Source organism: Colossoma macropomum, unplaced genomic scaffold (genome assembly GCF_904425465.1).
Source record: "Colossoma macropomum unplaced genomic scaffold, Colossoma_macropomum, whole genome shotgun sequence".
Classification (NCBI taxonomy): domain Eukaryota; kingdom Metazoa; phylum Chordata; class Actinopteri; order Characiformes; family Serrasalmidae; genus Colossoma; species Colossoma macropomum.
This window is the reverse complement of record NW_023494789.1, coordinates 33,452,806-33,479,104: the sequence shown is the minus strand read 5'-3', so window position 1 is coordinate 33,479,104 and position 26,299 is coordinate 33,452,806. Positions and strand designations below refer to the sequence as shown.

The 26,299-nt window shown below is 38.6% G+C and overlaps 1 protein-coding gene across 3 annotated transcripts; it reads left to right on the top strand.

Moving 5' to 3' along the window:
- Window positions 1-1,676: 1,676 nt before the first annotated feature.
- On the top strand, window positions 1,677-25,502 carry mtmr14 (myotubularin related protein 14). Of its 3 annotated transcripts, XM_036571037.1 has the most exons (19): window positions 1,677-2,530; window positions 2,899-3,047; window positions 7,468-7,576; window positions 7,795-7,870; window positions 8,360-8,420; window positions 9,369-9,491; window positions 9,704-9,777; window positions 9,947-10,017; window positions 10,723-10,797; window positions 12,177-12,243; window positions 12,392-12,477; window positions 12,743-12,819; window positions 15,117-15,153; window positions 15,405-15,475; window positions 15,967-16,025; window positions 16,632-16,764; window positions 17,880-18,056; window positions 21,147-21,305; window positions 22,683-25,502. In XM_036571037.1, the coding sequence occupies exons 1-19, from the start codon at window positions 2,423-2,425 to the stop codon at window positions 22,861-22,863; spliced, it is 1,893 nt and encodes a 630-aa protein (XP_036426930.1). In that variant the 5' UTR covers window positions 1,677-2,422; the 3' UTR covers window positions 22,864-25,502. The 3 variants fall into 3 exon arrangements, with proteins under 3 accessions (XP_036426930.1, XP_036426931.1, XP_036426932.1); XM_036571038.1 differs by lacking the exon at window positions 21,147-21,305; XM_036571039.1 differs by lacking the exons at window positions 21,147-21,305; window positions 22,683-25,502 and adding an exon at window positions 19,518-20,898.
- The last annotated feature ends 797 nt before the right edge of the window (window positions 25,503-26,299 follow it).

Genomic DNA, 26,299 nt, shown 5'->3' with positions numbered 1-26,299 from the left:
CACAAATACACCAGACATAACATTATGACCACCTCCTTGTTTCTACGCTCATTGTCCATTTTATCAGCTCCACTTACTATATAGGTGCACTTTGTAGATCTACAATTACAGACTGTAGTCCATCTGTTTCTCTGCATACTTTGTTAGTCCATTTTTACCTTGTTCTTCAGTGGTCATAATGCTATGTCTGGTGTATTTGTGTAGAAAGAAATGCTTTCATGGAAGGTGTAGACCACTACACGTCATAATGTTATGCCTGATCAGTGTATGTTTTAAAACAACTTCATACTGACCAATGGACAAAACGACGGGCTTAATTTCCCATAAAAATTGTATTTATTTAAAAACTCAGCTCTGGATTCATCAAGTTCCTTTATCATATAGACATTGAAGAAGTGGTTCCTAGAGTTCCTAATATCCAATTAATCTTGTAATAAAATTCTTTGATAACATCCCACAGTGCAACTCAAAATGTGGTGAACACAGATGTACCCTCACCCTAACTGCTCCAGTGTCTCCCAGAATGCCCTACAAATCAATTCTCTTTACTTTTGTAGGCGAGTGAAAGGACACACTGTCATAATGTGGGAAAATATTTATGGGAAAATAAAGTGTAAAAATAAAAAGCTTATACAGGTTTTTTGAGACAAATGAACGCTGTTCAAAGGTATATCTTAGTCTAGGCCTAGAATCTCCAACATGAATTTATCCTTATCTGTTTAGTGGCTGATTTCTGTATTGTGAATGTTGTGAATTCCAGGAAAATTTTCTTATGGAATGTGCAAGTGAAGCGGAGACTGACAAACAATATAGACATTCCTGATGCTCTGACTGATGGCTCATTAAAAATACACTTTGGAACAGCCTATAGGCCAGTAATTCATACAAATGTAGGTTACAGCATATTCTGTCCTACCGTTAGCTTTATAAAGCATTCTTTACAATGAAGTGTTGTAATTTCAAATTGACCGAGATGGTAAAGGTTACACTGAACTTGACCTTAACTGTTTTATCAGCATTAGCACTGTTTACAATATAAGAACAGGCAGTGTTAGTGCTAATACATATCATGCCATGTATAATATGTATTGGTGTGGCAGGTTTTCAGAAGTCCTATGTCAATTTGATAAAATATTCTAACAAATTCATCTAGTAGCAATTATATTTGAGCATGTAAGAATTCAGGCCTCATATATGGCTTTTTCCAATTCTCTTCAGTCCTTGCTTTTAAACATGTATTAACTCAATTTATATTATCTAAGAATAAAAAATAAAGTTATTATTCAGTAAATCAAAAGTTATTATTCAGTAAATCAATATAAAGAATTTGAACATGTTAATATGAAAACTGAATTAGCACACGTTGTGAATTTACTCACAATAGTAAAAAATACGCCCATAAGAATTTATTTGGCACAGAAATAGTGAGAATTAAATCCTTACGTGCTAAAATGTAATTTCTACTAGAAAAAATGAATTTACATTTTATATTTCAAATTTTAATGTTTTTATCTCTTATATTATCTGAATTTATGATGTCATAAATTGAGGATCAGAAGCTAAAACGTTTTGCCACAAAGTTTGATTTATGTGAACTGAAACTCGAGCAGGTCCATGTTGTGAGTGGATCTGACAGCGTGTCGTCAGTTTTAGGAAGTGAGGGTCACATGACGGTTTTACTTTCCTGTTTACTACTCGCTTCCATTCGAAGTCCGAAACTCGGTTGCAACAGTCTCAACGGCCGGACTGTAGTGCTAAACGGTTATAGCTAATCGTTTTGTTGCATTTTTTTGCACCAGCGAAAGCGACATTCCTGTGGACGACTTTGAATAGTTTCCAGTCATGTTGTAATTCAGCAGAAAAATGAAGACGTGACACTGTGGAGCGTGACTAGGCCGGGAGTCCTGCGGGTTTCCTGAGTGAGGTGCCCGCCCGCTCGTCCCGCTCATGCTCGCCGTCTCTCTCGGATTGTCTCGGGACTCTGTTTATTCGGACTGAGAATATGAAACAGAGACATTTTCGAGAAGCTTCGTTCTCAGACAAGGCGGTTACCTGCTTTTGTTGTAAACGGACAGGACTGTTAATGTGGTAGCTGACCGGACTGTTCTGTTGTTTGCCGGCTGTGGTAGTCCGAGTCTCACTGAAAGGCTCCAGTAGGCTCGGCTGCGTTAGTTAGCTTGCTTGCCGGTGCGGGAGTTAACTAGCTGCACAGCTAGTTAACGTACCAGTCAGCGTTAGGGGGTATCAGCTCGCCGGTACCCTGAACACTAGACGTCTCCCCGGCTCCGGCCCCCTTAAGCGGGCGGTGAGGAAGAAGCTGGCCGGTAAGGGATGGCCTGGAGGCTCGTCCCGGCCTCAGGGAGCGGCGCTGTTTGAGGGAGGGCAGGTCCGGCTGGATCACACGACCGGCCGCGGCGCGAAGATGGCCGCTGCCGCGTCTGGAGCCACGGCTCGGAAGAGCGAGGAGATCGCGGATCTGATAGACTTGTTTTCCAAGACCCAGTACAGAGCGAAGGAGGTTACCCCGCGGGTAAGGCCAAGATGTCATGATTTACACGTTGGATGTCATCACTTGCAAGCATTTTCCCGCAAGCAGTGTTAGCTGCATGGTTTGCACAGCGACCAGTAAACTTTTGTCTTGTGTTTTCTGTGTGACTAATAAAGCATGATGCTCATACCGCCTTTTTCCACCGCCATTCATGATTCATTGGCTGTTCCTTTACCCGCTCTCTACATACAAGTGTATTTTTATTAAGAAACTCAGAACAGTTCTCAGTGTAGTATTTCCCAGTCTGTTTTGATATCAACATTGCCAGAGTGAAACTGAAACCTTCTGTTGAATGCTCCCAGATGTATAGCGTGTTAAATATGGCTAACCTATAACTGCTGTGTTGGCAGGTGGAGAGAATAGAGAAGCGATGCCTGGAGCTGTTTGACCGCGACTACAAGTTTAGTATCATCCAAAACAGCAACGGCGAGGTGTGCGGCCACTACCCACGGCAGATCGTCTACTTGGAGTATGAAAGCACTGAGCCCAATAAAGAAAGGTAATGAAAGACCTTAAAGTGGAAAAAGTACAGAGAAATACTAAAGTGAAACTATAGGTAATGTGTCACAACTATAGATTGACTTCAGATAGTGTGTGTAATTGAGTGAAAATGAATAAGTAATGCAAGCAAAAAGCAATGCGTGTGTGTGTGCGCCCGTGCGCATATATATATATAAATCTAAAAATCATATCTTCATTTTTCTCAGTTTTTGGTATAGTTTGAAAATGCCTGTTGCCCTTTACGTTGTGCATACTTTTTCCGATGAATAGACCAAAAGAAATGACCCAAAACTGCTTGAAAAGAAGTCTGGTTCCAATGACTTGCATTAAAAGTAAACTATGTTTTTTCCTGCTCCTGTAAAGTTATCATTTTGGAGGTACAAGGTTTTGCTCTGACATATGTATATAATCATGCTGTACATCACCTAGACTAAGTGTTATTGAATGTAAGTGCAAGGATTCAGTTTCCTAAAATTTGAGTGAAATACAAGTCCTCCAAACATAATACTTGTGTATAATACACTACAGTCACTGAAGTGTTTTCCACCCCAGCTCAAAGGTACCTTTCAACTCAGACCCTTAGTGTTAATGTATAACTATGGGAGATGATTGTTCACCGAGTAAATGCTGAGATTGGTCAATAGTAAAGAATGTATAAACAAAAGGTTTTGATGTAAGATTTTACAGAGCAGTGGACGTTAAACCCTCAAATGCACATAAAGTTGCAGCTAAACCTGCACTTCATCAGCAACACCTGTATTGGCAGTGCTTTGCTGTGTCATTCAGATGCAGAGGTGAGTAGAGTAGTCAAAAACTAAAGTCAAGTAAAAGTATTGTTACTTTAAAATAGTAATTACTTTATCAGATTTTAATTAATAATAAAATATAACTGCAAAATCGTACTTATTCATGCTTATCTAATAACTTATCCTAGAACCTATCTACAGTTGCCTGCATTACGTTTGGGCAAGATTGCATTCTGCATTGATAGCTCCGTAGCTGATGACGACTTTCGATTAATTAATTGAGTACATATCTTTAGTTTGTTGGGATGAATCCTCAGTTGTAGAACATGGTTTAAATGTTGGCTACGATGTTGAAAAATACTCATAACAAAGACAAGCCCGCTCAAATTCAGATACGAAAAACAACCCTGGCCATAGAGAAGGCAACGCCAAGCAAACTTAAATTTTGGTTGAAGATGTAAACGTTACAAACCTCTAAGCTGTCAGATTAGTTTGTGCTCAGTGGTCACATTACTAATGTATCACAGCTAAAGCAAAACAACTTTTAATGTTAGTGTCATGCATGAAATTCTTTGCTCGCTAGTTAGCCACATTCCTGTCTGTGTTAGCTGTTAAACTCCATCACACCCTATTAGCCAAATCCATGACTTACTGCGACATGTCTTCTCAAGTTGGATTTTGACTTCTTGAATGATAAAATATCCACATTTTTAGGCTTACGGAGAAGGCAGCACATGATGTAAGTATTGGTTTTGGTAGCCTGTGGAGTAAACATTGATTTAATTAAAAATATTTAAAAATGTAACGGGAGGATCATAGATGGATGTAGTGAAGTAAAAGTACATTTTGACCTCACAAATGTGCTCAAGTAAGAGTGTAAAGTACCCTTTTTAAAAACAATCTTTAAAAGTATAATTTGTTCAAAAAGTTACTTAAGTAAATGTAGTGCATTCAGGCACTTTGTCAAATACTTCTGTCTTAAAAGAGTGAGAAAGAAAAAAACAAAATGTGGGCTCTTTTCTTTTGTAGTACTTTCATCTGTGTTATATAAGGATTAGTTGAGGCTTGAAAACTGCTCTATAGCTCTTAGTGTAGCATTACCATGTAGTGAATATTTGCTGCAGTTATGAAAATGTATTGACTAGCTTACCCACCGTTGTAGCTTATATGAACACAATCTGGAAAAAAAAAACCTTGTATCTCCATTTTGTCATTTTCTGTGTATTTTATTTATTTTACAGAATTTGACAAACACTGGCATTTTCATGAAAAAGTAGCAATGAAAAAGGTCCAAAATGACCTCTTGGTACATTAACTTCCATTCAAAAATTTCCTCCTCCTGAAAAGTTCCCTTTTTGGGAGGACAGTATTTTGTCATGAAAGCAACAGTATGAAGCTAAGTGCATGCTACACAGATATTTAGTTTTACTTGAGAAAATTGTGTGACTGTGAGATTTCTAGTGTAACTGCCATTTTGAAGAAAGATCATGATAAATTAATGATACTTCTTTCCCTCAGGCATTTCTTCCAGAATCAGAACTAAAGTTAAAGTCAGAAATGTACAGTATTCATTAGCGGTGCGGGAAAAAATCGATTCTTAGATGCATCGCGATGCGGACGTGAACGATTCTGAATCAATTCACAAATGTCAAAAATCGATTTTCTAAATATTTAATTTATAACGTAATGTTGACGGAATGCAAAAGACAGAACTTGGAAGTGCGGAAGTGCAGGCGGCAGGACAGTCTGCGGCGGCACATAACAAAAACACAACTGGATGAGCGAGAAATCCGACTGGGACCCTCTGCATTAAAAGCCAGGTTAGGTCAGGAGTCACAACCCTAATGTTAACATTTTGTCCTTCCCACAAAAATCAAACCACCTTGGGAGCCGCAACATTTAATGTCCAGTAATGTCGATTTAAGGTGGAATGGGAGAATTCGAAAGAGAAACTGACTTCAGCTTCGCCACTTTTTAGTGTTTGACAGTCTCTTGTTGCAGATTTAACGTACCCGGAAACCAACTGCGGTGCTTATAAATGCGAATAACACATCGCTGCTATGTGACCTGCAGTCTGCACGCCGGTTCTCAGTCGTCACGAAACAGGGCTTTCGCACTATGTTGCACACGTCCCGTCTCAAAGACATTTTACTGACGCAGCGATCCCCCCCGTCTCTACAACGAGACCAAAACCGAAGTTATAAAATCACTAAAGAAAACGGATAGAATAGCTGTAACATGTGCTGCGTGGACATCCATCACCACAGGATCTTATTTCACCGTAACTGCGCATTTTATCGCAGATGAGTTGCAGCAGCTTCTCGTGGTCCAAACAAGAGCACTGAATGAGAGCCTTCTATTTCACTTGCCACATCACTTCCATTTGTTTTATTAAAAAAGATATTGGAAGTAAATTCATTATGGATCATTACAAATACTCTGCTTTAAAAGTACCAAGTCACTTTAAATAACAATAACACAGAGTCACTCAGTCACTTTAAAATGTATGTTGTCTCTATATTCTGTGTATATTTTGTGTATATTTAATATATTTCAGTTGGTTTTTCTTGTATTTTTATTTTTACTTATTTACTTTCTGAAGGGTGATTAGCTGAGCCTCACCACAAGCATTTCATTGCATAAATGTCCTTACCTGTTGTGCGAGTGACAAATAAACTTGAAACTTGAACTCGAAACTTGAGCTCACACTGTGAGAAAATATAACTGCTATATAGAAAAAAAAGATGCATCGAGATGCATCGATAATCGTTTTATAATCGCATCGCAGCCCTCTGAATCGTAATCGAATCGAATCGTGAGGTGCTTTTTTCTACTCCTGTAAAGTTACCATTTTGGAGATATGAGATATTGTTCTGACTGCAGCATTATACTGTCCCAGTTAGTGCCTTGGGTTGTATTGTTGACCAAGTTATGTGTTTGGATTGACTGCTGGTCAGATGTTGCTTGTGTGTATGGTCAGTGAGGTGATGGTAAAATGTTTGTTCACCTGTTCTTTTGTTCTCTTAGTCGGAATCAAAGCAGAAAATGATGCATAGATGGATTTTACTTGGCATTAATTTAAAAGTATTCTGACACCCCTTCTGATCAGTGAATTTAGGTACATTAAGGTGCAGCTGTTGCTGACATGGGTGTTCAGTTGACACACACAGCTTGTGTAAAATAGCATTACTAATAGAATGGGAAGCTCTGGAGCAGCCGCACATGAGCCTAGGCTCGCCATGCTCAATGGCAAATGTTGGTTAAGGGGGAATAAAACCCTCCAGCAATGGGCTGTGGAGCAGTGGAACTGCATTCTCTGGACTGATGGAGCTCCATCACCTTTGGGATGAAGTGGCATTTGTGAGCAATGTTTCAACATCTAGTGTTAAGCCTTCCCAGAAGAGTACAGGCTGTTACTGCAGCTAATGAGGCCAACTACTAATACTCTTAATTTCAGAAGAAACATTGGATGAAAAGGTGCCTACAAACGTATGGACATATACTGTCCTTGAACATAAACCGCACCAGAGAATGCATGAAAGTAGGCTGAGATTGACCTTCTCTGGTTTGGTTGAATCATATGAAATGGGACAGATGTATGCAGGCCCTAATTACAGTGTGCCTTCTTGATTTTTTTTGTTCTGTGTGATAAATTAAATTCTCTCTCCTCAGCTTTGAGAGTACAGTGCAGATCAGTAAGCTGCAGGATCTGGTGAACCGCAGTAAGCTGGCCCGCTGCAGGGGGAGATTCGTCTGTCCAGTCATTCTCTACAATGGCAAGGTACTGCTACCTGTTTATAATAGGGAATGCTTTATTGAACAAAATCAGAAACTTAATTTTTTATTATACTTAAATGGTCTCTGATACTTATGAAGGCTTGTGTAATCTAAATTTGAACAATATAGATTTGTTGATTTTGTTTGTTGATTTTTAGCTGTTGTCAGTTGAACTGTGTGGTTTATTTTATGTCTAAGATGCATTTGGGTTGTGTGTGGTAGCATGTGTGTAGGTCGTCCACGCTGGCGGGATGGGGGGAACTGTACGGACGCACCGGTTACAATTACATCTTCTCAGGTACGTTCTCATTGTACCAAACATTCTGTAAACAAATTGCACTGTGGCTGATTTTACTTCACCCAGCTCCCTGTGTATCTTACCTCCTTAAATTTCTGAGATTCGTTGTCCTTATTTTATAATGCTTGAATCCTTAAAATCCTAATAAAGACTACTTTTCTATTTACCTTACATAGTACAGGATAGGTTTAATTCAGGTGATCATGGCTTTTACAGTGGCCTTGTTTTATGCAGGCCTAATGTAAAGCCTTTGTGTGGATGCAAACAGAAGGCAGGGTCTAAAGGGATCAGGCATTGTGGAAATTGCAGATATAAATTGTCTCAATGTATCCATTATGTTAAGTAATGCTGGGAAATGGCATGACGCACACTTCCGTGAAGCACTTTGCATTTGGGAACTGAAAATTGTGGGCAAATTAGTGCAGACAATGAGATTTATGAGATCCTACTTCTGGAGCTCTAAAGGTTTGTTCTGTGTTCTTCCCTCAGGGGGATCTGATGACACTTGGGCAGAATCAGAAGAAGTGCCAGAGGATGATACTGCGGTCCGGTATGAACATCATATTTAAAACATTACAACGCAAACTGGCATTTGTACATTAAGCAGATACATATTTTAACCTACTTACATTTCTACAGAAATATTTTTCTATACTTATACAAAAGAGGAAAACAGAAAAAAAGTTTTAGTTCTCCTTTTGCACTCAAATCATACATAAAGATATTCCTGCTGCACTTCTGAAGTTTCAGGCCTCTTACTGAAGATACAGTTGATCATAGATCACGTAATCAGATTCAGGGATGGAGACAGTTTTGCTGATTTGATAGTTTTTTATTTATTTATTTATTTTTAATGGGAACAAGTTTCTTCTAATAATAATATCCATTAGGACTATCAGGATCACTTAGTTAAAGAAATAATTGTTTAAAATTTACTGTCTCAATGAATTGGCAGTGATTTTGTGGTTTGCATGATGATAATGCATTTTTTAAATCCTTCGGCTGGTCTCTCTTACAGTATGAAATCGAGCCTGGTGGATAGTGTTTTAATGTATTTTTATGTATATTTTTAATGAAGCCTTTTTAAACATTCTTAGTTTATTTTTTTGAGTAAAGCATTTTGGCTATATATGGTTTGTGATTGTTCATTTAATTATGTTTAATTTAATTATTGTTTATTTTTCGTTTTTTAAGAACTCAGATTGTTCAGTTAATTATGAACATAGTGTGTAAATTAGTCAATTACAAAAATAATTCATAGTAAAGGCCCTAATATCCATAAGAAGTTCAACTCTAGTTCGGATCGACTGTCATACTGTAATATGCTGTATGGAAATGTAACACTAGAAAGATGCTTTGGATGACAGTCCACATTTTTAGCACATGAAATGAATGAGTTGAGATCCGTACAGTTTCACTTTCACTGTGTCAAACATAGTAACTGTCTTGACACAGCATTTCTCCTCTTTCTACCCTGTTGCCTCATGTCTCTGTGTAGAAATGGAGATTCGCAGCTGTTTGATAAGGTGAGGGGTTCGGACATTAAGCTGCTGAAGTATCTGTCCGTGCGCTACATCTGTGACCTCATGGTGGAGAATAAGAAGGTCAAGTTTGGCCTGAAGTAAGTGCAGTTCTGAGTGGATTCACCTTACCCACTTCATCACGTTGTCATGGGTCAGCTGCCTAAACCCACATACACATAGATGCAAATGAATGTGCACAAACATGATGACTCACTGTCACTTCTCTTCCTTAAGTAGCAAAGTGGAAAGCCTGTGTGTGCATGTGCTTATAATACTGAGAAAGTTTTTTTGCTGTCTTATTTGTGCTCAGTGTCACCTCTTCTGAGAAGGTAGACAAGGCCCAGCGCTATGCAGACTTCACACTGCTCTCTGTGCCTTATCCAGGTATCTCTCACTGTGTAACTCCGGTTGCATTGGTTAGAAACCATTCAGTTTCACTAGAAATATTGACACTTTATGCATACGTGCGATTCCTTGCTTTCATCAATATATTTTCATACTAAGGTGCTGATGTTGAGGTCATAAAGTGCATGTTATTGTGGTTTACTCTCAGGGTGTGAGTTCTTTAAGGACTATAAAGACAGAGACTACACAGCAGAGGGTCTCGTCTTTAACTGGAATCAGGTACGTTTACTCTTCATTCATGTAACTTCATATGTTGGACATAAGTCAGTATGCGTGTACATTACTCACTAAATTAAGTAGAAATTACACACATTTGTCTAATTACATAGATGGATGGAGACATTTGCTTCCCAATGCTGAGGATGTTTTAGTGTTGTCTTGGCTTAGCATTGCCATTTTTTTCCTTTAAAGGGGAATACTAATTTTAACTAACTAAAGTTTAACGTGAAATGACTCATTGTAGAGAAACTTACCAACTTGAATTTCTTTACAGTGGTAAGCAATGCAGGTATAATCATTTTATCTTTCATCTGTTTTCTGTGGGTGCTTTTTTGCCTTATGTGTGCTTCTCCACCATGGATGGCTTTTAAAAAACAATTTTTTGGCCAAAAGCTGTTGTAAAAAAAATGTCTCAGGCAGCATAATTTTAACCATTTCATGTAATCACTTTCTGTGAGATAGCTTTTATAGTAATTAAACACTTCAGTTATCTGGTTCCTTTCACCTTCACTGTGAACACTTATAATTCTAAAGTTTATAGTTAAAGTTATAACTTAGACTAGAACCATGCATTTCACATCAAACCACATTTAATGACTTTATTTGCCTCCTCATGATTTATTATCCAGAAATTTTGAAAATCGGTGAAATTCCCTTTTAATGACAGTTCAAGGACAGTTTTGTTTTGTTTTTCTGTGTCGTCAGGACTTTGTGGATGCTCCCTTGACAATCCCTGCCTGTTTTACCAAGAATCTGAACATTGACTGGCGTGAATATCAGGTGAATGGACATGCTTTCCATAACTGTAGTGCACCATATTCATCAGTTTAAACTTCTTTAGAAATGAAATTCCTAATGTAAAATGAGTTGATTTTCTAGTTGTCTTCTATAGCTGTAATAAGCTGACCTTATTTCCACTCCTGCTTTTTCTATTTGGGCAGCAGCACCACATGCTGCATTAGTAGCTGGTTCCTCTGCAGCAGATGTTTGGAGTTTAATTAGTCTCTTAGAGCCATCTGCTGGTAGAGTGTGGAACTGCAAACACTGACAGATCATAACTGAGCTTCTGTCATAAATTTGATCTCTGTTATCTTTGAAAGAGAGAGAGATAAAAATCGGATTGAATTTCCTGATTCCAAATGCATGCGTACTTCAAGCTTTTAAAAGTTATGTCTAAGAAACATTCTTTCAACTTATTTTCCTGATCATATTCTGTTTAGGTCAACTATTGTTGAATTTGCAATAAATAATTGTAAAACCGGTAGAAACTGTTTTTTTAGGGTGTGAAATTTTGTGTTTTCAGTCCTCACATCACAGCACACACCACAGAATTGAGCCTGTCATCACCATAGCTACACCTCATTCAGCCATAAAGCCATATTTATAAATTTTCTGCCATATTTGGTTAAAGTTTGTAATTGTTGCTCTCTCTGAGTGATAGTTTGCCCAGATTAATTGTCTCAATCAAATCTTAAATTGGCATACCCTACCTGCCAAATGACTTGACATTTTGCTCAGAGGGTACTCGATGAAATCAGTGGGAATGTACAATGATATTGGAATTAAACCAGTATCAACAGATATTTGCTCAAAAAAGTGTCGCTTTTGGACAGATGTTTAGCTTTGACCGATGTTTTAAACCAATAGTTGATGACTTGTATTTATTGCACTCTGGAAGAACAGAATGTTTAAACAATGCTGGCCTGCACTGCTGAAATTTCTATACATGAGTTTTATTCATTTTAATGCATTTGTAACGCTCTAAAAAATGTTATATTTATCTGTGATGGTAATTCAGATAGATTTAGTCCTAGTTTTTAGGTTTTATAAATATCCTGTGTCTGCATAAGAATCAGCATTGGTAAATATATACAAGAAAAAAGATCTGATATCTGCATCAGCCTACAATTCACTCACGGTGCATCCCTAGAAATCAGTCAAATACGTGCTATATCTGTCCATTAATTAAAATCGCTTAAAACGAGCATGGTTATGGCCTTTGGCTCTGTATAGTCTTCCAGTAGAGATAATTTTGGATAGGGCCTTTTTGCGGAGTGCCTGGGGTTTTGTTTTAAACCTTAGTAATTTTTTCTGTTTGACAGAAGATATTCATATTATTTGTGTATAATTATTAACTGGTCCTCTTCTGTTTTTATCAGTCATGGGACCTGGTGCAGCAGACCCAGAATTACCTAAAGCTGCTTCTGCACATCATCAACAGTGATGGTATTTGCACATAAACATTCACCATATTTTGTCGGACTGTGTTACTGTCTCTAAATGCTGACAGTGCTCGGTGTGTATGACTGTCAGTGTTTGAGTAGTATAATACTGGATGTGTGGATCTGTCATGTTTTCTTACTGTGTGTTGCAGATGAGAGTGGACTGTTGGTGCACTGTATATCAGGCTGGGACAGGACTCCACTCTTTGTGTCCCTTCTTAGACTTTCTCTGTGGGCTGTAAGTATCTATCTCTCTCATCCCCTCCATCCTGTGCTGCTTTCCATCTCTTTCTTTTTCTGTATGTCACAGGTCTGTCTCCATTTGTGGGCAGCGGTCTGCTAGCTTTTATCCTTTCATCTTTTTTCCTTCTACCATCTCTCAGTATCTGCTGTGTCTGAATTCGTATCATTCTGTTTCGTCAGCTTTAGGAATTTCTTCTAGGAATGACATTTGAAAAGATAAATGTGATAAATTTTAATTTAAGTATGTGTGCTTTGTGTAGGATGGTGCTGTTCACGTCAGCCTGGAGCCAGCAGAGATTCTGTACCTGACCATCGCTTATGACTGGTTTCTCTTTGGGTGAGAAATATAATAACAATAATAGTAATAAAAATAGTAAGTCTAGAAATAAACATGCAGCATGTATTATTTGTTAACCCTTAATGAATATGCGTAATGGTGCTGTAAAATTTAACCCATTAATAACATGCTAACATGTCTAATTTTTAATGCCACAGATTATTTTTATTCTGTTTAATGCCGCATTTTCCTTGTTTGACCCTTCAAACCATATTTAGAAGTGCAGGCTATGACTCCATGATGGTAGTTCTCTCATTTAAGTACAGCTCATAAATGGCACTCTTTTTGAAAGTCATTGACAGCTACTGCTGTGTTGACTTTTTTAGTGAATCTGAGGTGTCATTTACAAGCAAAATGCATCACTGATACAGACAATATAAGTAATTCAGCACACTACACTGATCAGTACTCACGGGAAATCAACAAGCAACAGACTAACAAAAGTAATAGCACAGTGGAAAGCTGACATTCCTCACGAGAGCCTCCACTGTAACAAGAACACTTTATGAATGAGAACTACAGCGAGAGGCTACAGTCATTTAGGAGCTGAAACTGAAGACTGTACATGGACCATTCTGTCCAAACAGCAGTCCCACAGTACAATTAAGCATTCAGATATTTACAAGGATTATATTAAGATTTTTTTCAGCGCAAGACATTACTTGGCATAGTAATAAGCAAAATATATACAAAATCATCAATTATGGGGTATTTTCTGTTGGGAGGTGGCTATCCTAAACCCTAACCCCTAAAGTTTAAAGTCCAAGTCAGTCAAAGGACTTTGAACCAATTGGGTAGAATGATCCACATTCGTTATGTGTTGCAGCCACTGTTGCTCTCAGTGATGAAAATTTTAAACGTTCACCTTATAGAAAACACATCATTTTCATGTTTAGGTTCATGTGAATACTTTGTTTACATTATGACAATGTTAGAGAATTGAAAGTGTTAAATGCATTCAGATAAAGCTCATTTTGTCTGCTCATATAGCTATAACAATATGCTTTGCCATTAATCACAGTCCACTACCCGAAATAATGCAGTTAAGTGCGAGATTTAATTTGGTTAATTGTTTGACTGTCCTAATGTACAATAATAGTAGTAGAAGTAGTTATAACTATTAGAGATGGACATGAAGTGAGAATTACTTTTTGAACACTTGAAAAATTGCAAATATGTGCAAACATTGCAGATTATAGTACAGAAGGGTAAACTGTATTTTGTGTACTTGTATATCCCTTTAAACTGCAAGGCAGAAAGTCTGGGTTTTTGAACAAAGCATAATCTTTATTTTTAATATTTACAGAATTACACTACATTCATTTTTTTCTTTGTAAATGCACCAGAGCAAGTGACTTCAGATGAGTCTGAAGTAGGCAGTAGTAAGTGCAGACAAAATGCATATAGATGAGATGGTGAGGGGAAAGAGAAACAGAATGAGAGTGCAGTGAAAAAGAGGAAGGACAGAACCAGAAAGAATGGAGAAAAATAGAAGGGCAGTCGGTGTGCTGCAAGCTGTTGGTCTATTCTTCAATCGATGCGTGTCTAGAGAGTTTCCTTTTCTTTGCTGACTGTTACTGTGTGTACTCTCAGACACACACTTACACACCAGCACTCGCACAGCGCAGTAATTATGGTGCACAGATCTCAGCCAAACTCCTGGGACCCTGGCCAGCTCTGGCATTCAGAGAAAGAGGAAAGGAGCTAAGGCGCAACGGGAAGAGAGAAAGCTCAGGTTATCTGAGAATAACTCTAACTTTAAATGAGAGAAGAAAGCTTTTATAATTAGGCTGTATGAGAGACGGCTTTGTGAGCAGAGTTTGTGTATTGATTTTTTTTTCCCCTTTTAACCTCCACTTGCACTCTTTCAAAAGAAGTTTGTTGTTCCGGCCGGATAGAATCCTGTCATTTCTCTAAGCACTAAACAGCTGTCTGTTCGTAGTGTCAAAAATATTGCTGCAGGTTGTAGCACAATGAATGATGTGATTCATGTATTAATTTGCTGTAGATCAGTGGTCACCAGCTCTGGTCCTGGAGATCTACCTTCCTACCTTAATTTCATCTTAGTTCCAGCCGCATCTGTTCCAGCTAATTAACCTCTTCCCAAGTGCCTGATTGGTTGGATCCGATGCATTAGTGTTAAGTAAGGAGGTGAGGCAACTTATTAGATACAGGTTGAAACTAAGTTCTGCAGGAAGGTAGATCTCCAGACGGAAGGCTGTAGACCACTGTGGTAGATTATTGTCTGTTTCAAAAATGTCTCTGTTGTAATCAGTGAGTTTTTCCTCTTTCTATAGTCACATGCTGCCTGATCGTCTCTCTAAAGGGGAGGAAGTAAGTCTGAAAAGTTTGACCCTTGATGATGTATTATGCTTTCATAATCATAAAAGTCTGGAAAGTTAAGCAATATGCCATTGTGTAATTTTTCATAGGCTATTATCATCTCATTAAATCGGTATTTTTGTATGGTAAAATTGCTGTCTGTTTGGGAATTGGCATTTTTTAGGACATTGTTTTTGTTTATGGTGTAAACAAAATTCTATTTATTCATATCTAATAGTTTGTCTTTCTTTTTTTTATGACAGATTTTCTTTTTTTGCTTCAATTTTTTGAAGCACATTGTCTCTGAGAAGTTCTCAGTCATTAGGAAGCAGAGGTGGGTACTTAAACCTATTAGTAATATTTTACTTTTTGGATACCGCAGTATTCCTAGAACAATATATGAATGAGTTAAACTTGTAAAGACAACTTTTTGACCTCTATATGTTAGAATCCAGTAACTGCAACTGATTGCTATTACACAGTGAGGAAGCCACAAATGCTCAAATGAAGAGTAATCCGTTCATGATTATAATTATGTAGTGTAATGCAGTTTGTAGGCTCCTCAAACTCAAAGTTTTCACACTGACTGCAGTGCTTCAGACCCCGCTGTGGTTAATACACTTTCTTTCATTCCTTCTTTGATGTCACTCTCATTCGTTCTCTGTCATGATCACCTTACCCCCTATTTTGTTCATAATTTTGCTCTTGCTGAGTGTCTCAATCATTTTTTCTCCTGTTGTGTCCTCCATCTTTGCTCTGTCTATATCCTCCTCTGTGTCATTCACTTTTTTTTTTTCTCTCTCTCCCTTTCTGTTGCTCTCAAAGGAGGAAAAACTCTCAGTTCAAAGACACTGATTTCACAGTGGATGACCTCTGCCAGCTAAGTAAGTCTTGTTTCTTGTCCTCTCTCTCTCTCTCTCTCTCTCTCTCTCTCTCTCTCATGTATGTAAACATTATTGAAATTTCAAAACATACCATTGATTTGCCAGTCCATATATAGAAGTTAAGCTGCAAAAACAGCCTGTTTTGAATTCAGTATTTTTGTGACGTCACTAAAAACCAACACATTTATGTATATCTGTCTATTTAGCCTACAGCAGCTTAGCCCCGCTCATTCACACTGAAGTTAAATGCAGTGTTTTTAGTATGGACTGCTTTTGAGATGCACAACAGGGCATCCAGTCCGAGGTCATTTTTATCAGTCTTCAAGGCACAGTAACAGAAATCAGCCTGTTTAGTTCTGATAGATAGAGAAAGGTTGTAAATGTTAATGTAAAAATCTATTTTTGTTTTTAGTACATAAACCCATGTGTCATAATGGGCCAAATGTAAGAAACAAAGCCTTTGAAAGTTTTCGCTATAGCACATTAGTTATCTTGTGTCTGGCTGTAAGTGTGTAATCATATCTGGTTAAAGCTTTTATTTCAAAACTCTGTTTTGTATATTAATTGTCTTGTTTAGTTTTTTCACTCTTACTCTCTTTCTCTCAGAGTCCAGAGACAGGGGCAGTGTGACCAGTCTGAGTAGTGATTTCTCTCTGATAACTGAGGATACAAGTGCTCCCTCCAGTCTGCCTCCTGAACCTGTAGACCTGATCTCCATTGGGCCTCAGGCCTCCAGCGGGTAAGTATGAATTAACAATGAGTGAAGTTGATTGTTTTAATTTAAGATGTTCAAAGCACTTTATTATATCTGGGTAGTATGCAGTAACAGTATTCTACGGTCAGCTTTTTACCAAGGAGCACTTTTTTATACCCTCTTCTTTTCTTTAAGTCTACAAAGTATGTCTTTGTACCAGCAGTTTGGCCTGCAAGCCTGTTTTCTGGACAGACATTTATTACTGTAACATTTACAAAGTAGTGCATTTTTTGTTCATTAGAATCTAGATTAAGACTTGTTGAAAATTAAATGATAGATAATGTTGCTAATTTAGCTAATTTTGTGATTAAAAAAAAAACTCCCCATCACTAGTTGTGCAGGTGTGCAGACTGCTTTAAACTAAAACAGCTCTGATGCAGCAATCTTTACAGCATGCCTCCGAACTATACAAAAGTATACCAAGTTTGAACTTTTCACTGCCATCAAACTAAATTTTCCATTTGGGAGCTTTATCTGTGTGTGAGAAGGCCATTTAGCTGCTGGCTGTTTTGCTGAACATCCATTTTAGTATCCTGTTTAAATGGCAGCATGTGAAATCAACACACTTGGCTTTAATTTGATGGTGCAGTATTGGCTTATATTGCTGGGCAGTGCACTGCCAATATTTAGCTGAGCCTGATATTGGCTGTTTTGTACTTTTTAACCCACGATATTTACATTTACTTCTGCAAGAGTACAGCAAATGCAGAAGAATTTAAAAAACAGTTCTTAACTAAACAGTAAGACTTGACAACTATGCAGATTAGTTATTTAGCAAGGTTAGTTAGGCTTTTTGTGACAAGTACAGCGAGCCAGTAAGCTTTTTTTTTGTCCTGCTCTATAAATATATTATATTTTGAGGCCATTGAAAACAATGTGCATATTTTTTTTCACAAATAATAAATACAAATAATAAAGTAGTAGGCTTCTCGTTTGCTCCTAAATCAAAATCCTGGTAGCATTTAAAAAGAAGAGCGAGTGATACTTGGTACGTTGTATTATAGTTGTTAATAATAGTACTCCACCAGTACTGAAGCAGCCATCCAGTGTTACTCCTATTGATTTACAAAAGGTGCTCATTTGTGTTTGTCTCCTCACAGGAGGAAAGCTATGAACTCGTCTCCTCAGACTGTGTTTTGGAACCGGCCAGTCCCATTTGAAGAGCGACTACCTCATCCACTCACAGAGGGCAGGTCCTCTAGTTCCTCATCCTCCAACCAATCAGAGCAGGGCTTAATTCGGACAGGCAGTAGCCCTTTGGCTGTGCCAGGGAGAAGGTGAGTGCTTAAGTGTAGTTGTCTGTACGTACTTGGGATGCTCAAAAATCCACAAAGCTTAGAAAGTCTGAAGTATTTAACTTGGTAAATCCCTTGAACCAGTGATCCTTATTTTTTATTATTTAGTAGATATTGTCGTGATGTAGTTGTTTAAGAAAAGAGAAGAAGTGAAACACAGTATGACTAGAGGGTGTACTGATGTGGCTGTTTGGCTTGTTTACCCATTAAAACCTCTCCAGAACAAAGAGATAATTCTGCCCATTTGTTCTGTGGTTGGGCAAGTATCTATAGCCAGTATTTCCTCCAGGTTGAATGGATCTTTTGTAGCATTTCTTTCTCATAAGAGAGCTTCTGTAAACTGTCATGATGTGTTTCTCAGCTTTCCTGGTAATTTTATTGACACATTTAATTGCCTGTCAAACGATTATTATTGTAACCACTGCTGGTAACCAGCAGGGGCCTCCCTAACCTCAGGGGTCCTTTCAGTTGCATGATTTGTTTGCTGGCAGATGATTTTATCTTTGACACTTTGTGCATTGCAAAGCATTTGCAAGCTATGCTTTGCTTCTTAAAGGCTGCACCTTCTCTGTTTGCCTTTGTTTGAATTTTAGTAAAGGTTTCTCAGGCCTTATTTGGTGCTTAAACAGTAAATTGTTCAATCCATAATATGTACTGTACTATGTGCATGTGTCTGTTTTGTTGCATCTTCTATACTTATGTCTTTTGGTATGCGGGTATGCTGGGCTGTTCTTCATTTTTAGTAAACTGTGTACAGGCCGTAATATTGCACTTTAACCGAGCTGGTTTGGTGTTTATAATACTTCTGTTTATGAAATTAGACCCACATTTTCAAATTGTGGGTGAATGTGAGAGACGTGGGCTGTTCAGGTTCATGTTGGGTACAATCAAATGTACCTCTTTGGACTTTTGAGCAGATTATTTACTTTGGTTATAATATATAATGTTATATGTATTATATATAATAGTATATCTAAGATGCATGTCACGACATTCTTGTATGTGGTCTGCCCGTTTAACTAGCTGTCTTTGACAGTTTTAGTCCACTTTGTACTTTATGATTGTTGCAGGGGTAGAAAATGACCAGTACTGTTGAGGATACCAGTCACCACACTTGGCACACTTGTTTAAAAATGTGGGGTCAGTCAGACAGGGACATTTACCATTCTTGCTGGCCTACTTAGTCTAATAGAAACGGTCTGGAACTTGATGTTACTGAAACAAACAAATACAGAAGCAACCCATGCCACCATATCAGTCATTGTGGCTGAGGTGTTTAGGTTCTTGTCCCATCTTGTCTCTGTCCTGATAGACTTTTAGAAAGCCATCATGCAGAGCCATCTTGTGTTTGTATGTGGTTCAGGTTCACTACTGTTAAGTCTTTTCAGTCATCTAGCCCTCTGATGAAACATCACACATATTAATTGGATTTTTTCTGTGTAGGCTATCCTGTACATGAGCGCATGTGAAAACCATACAAAAGCAGCAGTAAGAGAGAGAATTTTTTGTTTGTTTGTTTTGTTTTGTTTTTTTTTGTTCACAGCAAAATCCTGGAGTGATTTTCTGTGTTTGTGTGTGTGTGTATGCATGTTCTCTAAAGTGCTGAAACTGCTTGAACAATACAGAGAAACATAGATTTCTACATTTTACAGACTTACAAGAACTGCTGAATAAAATTTGGAGCCCTTTCACTCTCCCCATTGCCCTGCTAGTGCTGTCACCCTCATTTCCTTCCCCTGACCCTTTCTTTTTGCTTTTATCACAGGCTGTTTCTTATGTGTTTGTCTCTGTCTTTGTGTTTATTCTATTTAACCTAAAGCACCTATCTGCTCGTTTTTATGATTTTCTTCTATTATCCTTGTTTTTTGAGATGTTTTTACTGTGAACTGCCAGAGAAAGAATCATGGCACAAGTGACGTCAAATCTGCCAAAGTATCAGTCAGAGATAGCAGTATGTATACATCAGCTCCTCACGTATCTTTTCATCATATAAAGTCACTGCTTTGCTGCTGGATCCTACTATAAGCGATTAACTTCATTTATGAGTGTGATTAATAGTGGTCACACTTAAATGAAGGAATAAAATACTATGTTGGCTACTCCCAACTCCCATCAGGGCTCACAGTATTTCTGTGCAATTGTTTTTATAGATGTGGCACACAAGAAATTTCTCCACTGTTTTCTGCTAATATTACCATGCCAACTCATAATGTGAGCTTGTTTGTCCTCAGTTTCAGGAGCACAGCTCAGCAGTCAGCTAGCTATCCGTTGGTTACGGATACAACATTGGTGCTGCTGAGCACTCCTATATCAGACGCAATATAGCCGTGATAAACCCATCATAAAATGAAAGGCTGAGTTCTCCAACATTATCTGCAAATTCTGGACTGTAAAATGATTATTCGACAGCTTGTTCGTTATTTTATACTTCATGCTCACCATTTAGAGAGCAGTTGAGAAGAGCGAAGTGTTCTGTTTTTCTGCAAGAAGCTCAAACATCTGAACCACTACAATTTGCAGTGTCGCTCTGCAGATGCTGAGACGCCACTGTCAATCATTATACGATCTGACACGCCCACACAGTTAAGAGCTGGCAGCAGCTTGGATTTTTTGATGCATTTATGTATCATCAAAATGCAGTAATTTACGTATGCTTATTAAATTTGACACTACTAAATGCTTAATTAACAGCAGTCTTTGCTATTAAAACAAAACTAAATTTGAAACTGTTTTGACAGGGGCTTACGTTCTGCTTTCTACTTTTACTTTTTGTATCTTGCTCTTTTTCTCTACTCTTTTCTTGCTCAGCCTTAACATATGTTAGCATTCAAGTGAGAATAACTTAACTGCAAATCAGTTCTCTCTCTCTCTCTCTCTCTCTCTCTCTCTCTCTCTCTCTCTCTCTCTCTCTCTCTCTCTCTCTCTCTCTTTCTCTCTCTCTCTCCCCCCCTCTCTCTCTCCCTCCCTTTCTCTCTCTCTCTCTCTCTCTCTCTCTCTCTCTCTCTCTCTCTCTCTCTCTCTCCCTCTCTCTCTCCCTCTCCCTCCCTCTCTCCCTCTCCTTCTCCTTCTCAGGTCTATGGTGGAGTATGCTCGTTCTGGCTCCTCACTCTCTACAGAGTATGGTAGTTGGCAGATCGTTTCAGGCTGTGGAAGTATCCATGACGCTACTCCTCTCCCGACGGAGTCACCCCTGCCCTTCAGCTTCCAGGACGAGGGTCCTAGCGGCCGCATGTGAGTCTCGCACACTTTTCCACCCTACCCTACCCCACACGTTTCCTTTTCACCACTGCTTTGCTGCTTTTCTCTGCTTTACCCCTCCTCTTAGTCTGGCAGCACAGGGCTGGGCCAGTGAGAGGGCTGCTCTGACATGAGACTTTGATGTAACACAGGTCATGTGTGTGTGAGAGAATTCCTGTGTGACTTTTTGTGGGTGGTTATGGGTTTAATTCTTCAGTAGCACTGCTCCAGGTGCTTTGCATGTGGTACTAATCCTTTTTATGGAGTTGTAATTCTGTAACTGTAATATGCAAACTTCAAAGGACTGATGGGTATGAAAGGGGTCTGTAATTGTGCCAGTGGTCTTGTGCATGGTCAGAGTTCTGGATTTGAGTAAATGTATGTTGGATTTGGAGTAATTCTCAAAATTGAGCATCTGATGGAATGAAATGATGAGGCCAGCTGAAAGAGGAAAATCAGATTTCAGTATCTCTCTTTGTCTCTCCTTCATTTGTTTCTTCTGTTTTCTCAGAGTTGCTGAAGGATTCTCTCTTTCTGCTCGATCAGGCACGCAAATTGAGTGCGTCTCCTCAACAGTGCACGCAGTTATCTTCTGCAAATAACATCTATCTGTCTCTGTTCAGAGCAAAATAGAGGGGGGGAAGAGAACGATATGAAGAGATGCACCCAATTATTTTCTTAATTACAAAATGCGCTCTAAATCTTACCATGTTAAGAGCTGTGTAATAAAGTAACTGAGATAGAAATGAGTTCATATTGGAAAAGCAATCGCTATTTTTTTTTGTTGTTTTGGGTTGTTATAATCTCTCTCTCTGTGTCTCTCTCTCTCTCTCTCTCTCTCTCTCTCACTTTCCCTGCCTCCCTCACTTTCCCTCCCTTTTGCCTCTCCCACCTTTTCTCTCACTCCCTCCCTCACTTTCCCTCCCTTTGCTTCCCTTCATCTTTGTCTATCTCTCTTTCTCTCTCCTGTCTCCATCTCTCCCTTAACCCCCCTTTTTGGCTCTCACTCTGTCCTTTTCTCTCTTTCTTTCTCTATTCATCCCTCCTTTTCTCACTCCTTCTTTTTCTCCTGCTTACTCCTTACTCTCTCTTTCTCTCCATTTCCTTCCTCTGTCTTTGTCTCTCTCTCTCTCTCTCTCTCTCTCTCTCTCTCTCTCCTCCCCATTTTACCCCCCCCCGGCTCTCCCTGCGTCCTTTTCTTTCTCTTTCTCTCTCTTTCTCTATCCATCCATTCCTCACTCTTTCCTCCTTTTCTCTCATCCTTCTTTTTCTTCTTTCTACATCCCTCGCTCTCCCTCTCTTTCACTCCGTTTGCCTCCCCCTCCTTTTCCCTCCCTTCTTCCCTTTGTCGTTCTCTCTCTGTGTCTGTAGGTGTATGTATGGATCAGAGAGGCAGGCTCGGTTGGAGGCGGTGAGGGAGCTGTTTTTGGCGGCCTACAGCTCCACAGTGGGGTTGAAGTCTTCCTCTCCCAGCTCGTCCGGGGCGATCTCTGGGCTGCTGGAGCAGTTTGCACGTGGTGTTGGCCTCCGAGGCACCAACACCATTGTCTGAGTCCAACCCCTCCTTTCTTCCTTTCTGTCATTTGTGCTGTCCTCTCTTATTTCTGTCTTTCCGTCCTGCGTGTGTGATAGCGATGAATCACCAAGAGAAGTGTTCCCAGTTCTCTCTCATCTCTTCAGTTTGACATTTTCCTTTTCACTCCATCCTGATTTATCATCCACCGTATTTGTCTTATGTAGTACATGTGTATTTTAATACCTCTCATAAAAGATCACATCTGTGTTCAAATCCAGAAGCAGTATATTGTTCTTCACAAATAGCCTCCAAAGAAATCTGCCACCCACCTGCTGTTCTCTTTTTTCCATTCCCCTCATTTCCCTCCATCCCTCTATATGGACACCATTTTACTTGGACTTACAAAGGAGAAGAAAAGTGCCAAACTTTAACTCTGGGGCTACCTTTTATTTTTGTTTTTCCTTTAAAATTTTTATTTACTACTTTTGTTTTTACACACCAAATGTGACTGTTCAGGTGCCTCTAGTAAATTTAAGCTTAAACATAATTAACACTACTTTCCCCCTGTCCTTTGTCCCCTAGTTTTGCCCTTGCTTGTTTGTATAGTCAAGGCAGTAAGATGTGAGGGCATGAATGAAAGAGTAAATACAAAAAGGGAAAAGGGTTTCTTTCAACTCTCTTCATATTGCTGAAGCCATATTGCTGCCCCAAGAAAATGGCTCTTGGAAAAAAAATTAAAATGTCATGTCTAAATGGACCTCCAAGGCTGTGAAGGAGAAAAAAGATGAAAAGAAACAAGAACATGTCAGAACTACAGCCTGCCCACAGGTGTGTAACTGTAAGAGGAAAATCTTGTCTCTTTGTCTTCCTTTGGGACAAACTCTGTGTGAAAAAGCTGCTAGTCATGTTTCAGCCCTGATATTTGTTTAGAAACAGCACTTGGGAAGTAGAAATGTGGCAATGGTGTTTCTTTTTTCTAGGGAAAATTACCATTTATAAATAGATTTAGAGAAATTGTCCTTTTGTTTACTTTTATTACCTCTTTTCCTTGTCTTAACATACTAAATACCTAAAACTTAAGATTGATCTGAAAAATTCTGAAAAGTGAAAAATTCTGCTGTGTCTGGCCTGGAGGATGGTTGGTCTGTCTGATTTAACCAAGTGGGAGCTAAGGTTTCACTGCAAACTTTCCCATGTAAGACAGGTTAGCAGTTCAACCTTTTAAACTCAGAAATCCAAGCCCATCATGCAGTTGGTCATGATTCAATATAATTGTTTGTTAGATGTTTTATGTAAAATTGTGCCCCTATTCTTAATTTGGTATTGCTGTACTGTTCATATTTAGGCTTCAACAAGCATAAAAGTAGCAGACTTAGTAACTGGCAGTTCTCGAAAAACCCTCCAAAAACTAGGAAATGGTTCTAATTACAATCACAAGATCGCACCTGTTAACACAGTATATACTCCATGCTCACTGTGAGGTCAGTTCTACTACTGCACACACTTTCGTCAGTTCCTTTCTAGCCCTTAAGCTTGCTGAGTTGGCTGTTTTGGTCAAACCCAGACGTTTGAATCTACAGTAACATCAGTAAATGTAAAAGCATTAGCAAATATTTTCCATCAGATCTATGATGTTGTAACTGCACCTGATAATGCAATGCAACCACTATCACCACTCATCTGTATCTCACAACTGTTTTGATTACTTGTGGGGTTTTGACAGATGTTTTAGTCTAAAGGTGACAGGTGGCTGAATATGAAGCGAAGGTAGCACTTAAAGTTCAGCATTTAGAACTTAGGATTTGTTTGTCTTCTTAATGCCAAACAGTTTCAATGCCTTTTTACCTCAGGACCATGTGTTGTGCCTTTTTTGTTTTTAATATGGGGCTCGATTTTTTTTTTTAAAGTGTCTTTTTTTTCTGGCAATTATAGTATGTATCTTGAAATTCAAATGCTTGATTTTTTTTATTGCTTCAGACTCTTCATGGGTTGGAACACTTCTTGAATAAGCCTGTTCTGGCCTTTAATCCCCTCACGTTTGCTTTTGCAAGATTTGCTGTGTTTATTTTTTTGGTTATACAGATTGTTGCAGAAATGTTCTCATTCAGTCAGACTTTCCAAAAGCTGATTATGTTTGGACTTACCCCATGCTGGGTACCTCCAAGAACATTTCTGAGCTTTCTGCGGTCACATTGATCAAAATGAATTTTTGTTTATCATGCCCACATCACTAGATCACTATTTTCAGAGATCTGTCCCACACATGCACAGTTGTTGTACACACAAAAGTGGGTATCCAGCATTAAAATGATTATCATAGGAGTTGAGCATTTTGCATGAACTTGCTCCTTTTTTCCTTTGTTTTCTGTCACCCAACTCAAAAATGTAAAGTTGGGACTTTTTTCAATGTGGAAAATGAACGGTTTGACGTTTAACTTGAAGATATACTTTTAATTATAATCTGTTTCTTTTTCTGTGTTGTATAAGGAACTGCTCATTTGCACTCATCCTTTCATAACTGTAGAGAGTGGTGCACCCTTTTTTTGTTTGTACAGGCTTTGGTTTTAATTTTAACTTTATTGATTCTCTATTAATATTCCCCTTACTGTGGCCAAGGAGACGTGGGACACAGAGGGTTATGTTCTTCCGGTGGAAATAAAAGGAATCAAATCAAATGATTTCTCTTTGTCTTGATACTGAATTACGAACAAGTGAATAATGCAAACTATTTTTCTTTATTCTTATATTTAAGGAATGGCTTGATCTACTGCGGGGGTCCCCAGCTCGGGAGTGCCTCTGTCCTGCATACTTTGGTGGTTTCCCAGACTCTAACACACCTGACCCAACTAATCAGCTAGTTAATAAGCCATTCTGCTTTAGAACAGTGAATACAGTAAAATGTGTTGGAGGGTTTGCCACGACTACAAATGGGATGATAAGGTATTACCAAGACTTACAGTGTCCTCCACAAATATTGGCACCCCTTTTAAACCTGAGGAAAACAGGCTGTAAAAAACATTATTGCTTATCCTTTTGATATTTCATTCAAAATATTAACAAAAAATCTAACCTTTTTGAAGTACAATTAAGAAAGACAACAATCTTGTCAAGAAATCTGTGTGCTGCCATTATTAGCACCCTTTCGTTTAATACTTTGTGCAGATTCCCTTTGCGAAGATAACAGCTGTGAGTCTTCTTCTATAATGCTTACTGATACTGGAGAATACATGGCAAAGAATCTGAGACAATTCCTCCATACAGAACCTCTCCAGAGACCTTCAGATTCTGAAGTCCACACTGTGGAGTCTCCTCTTCAGCTCATCCCACAGGTTTTCTATAGGGTTTTGGGCAGGGGACTGGGATAGTCATGGCAAAACCTTAGGTCTGTGGTCAGTGAATTATGTTGGTGGTGTTTTTGAGGTGTGCTTTGGGTCATTGTCCTGCTGAAAGATCCAAACTATGGTCCATTTTA

Bases quoted from the DNA above. Each gene is read 5' to 3' on its own strand.
- mtmr14 (XM_036571037.1), top strand. From the start codon at position 2,423: ATGGCCGCTGCCGCGTCTGGAGCCACGGCTCGGAAGAGCGAGGAGATC. The intron at 7,577-7,794 runs GTACTGCTACCT...TGTGTGTGGTAG, and splicing joins TCATTCTCTACAATGGCAAG to CATGTGTGTAGGTCGTCCAC. The intron at 15,154-15,404 runs GTAAGTCTGAAA...TTTTTATGACAG, and splicing joins GTCTCTCTAAAGGGGAGGAA to ATTTTCTTTTTTTGCTTCAA.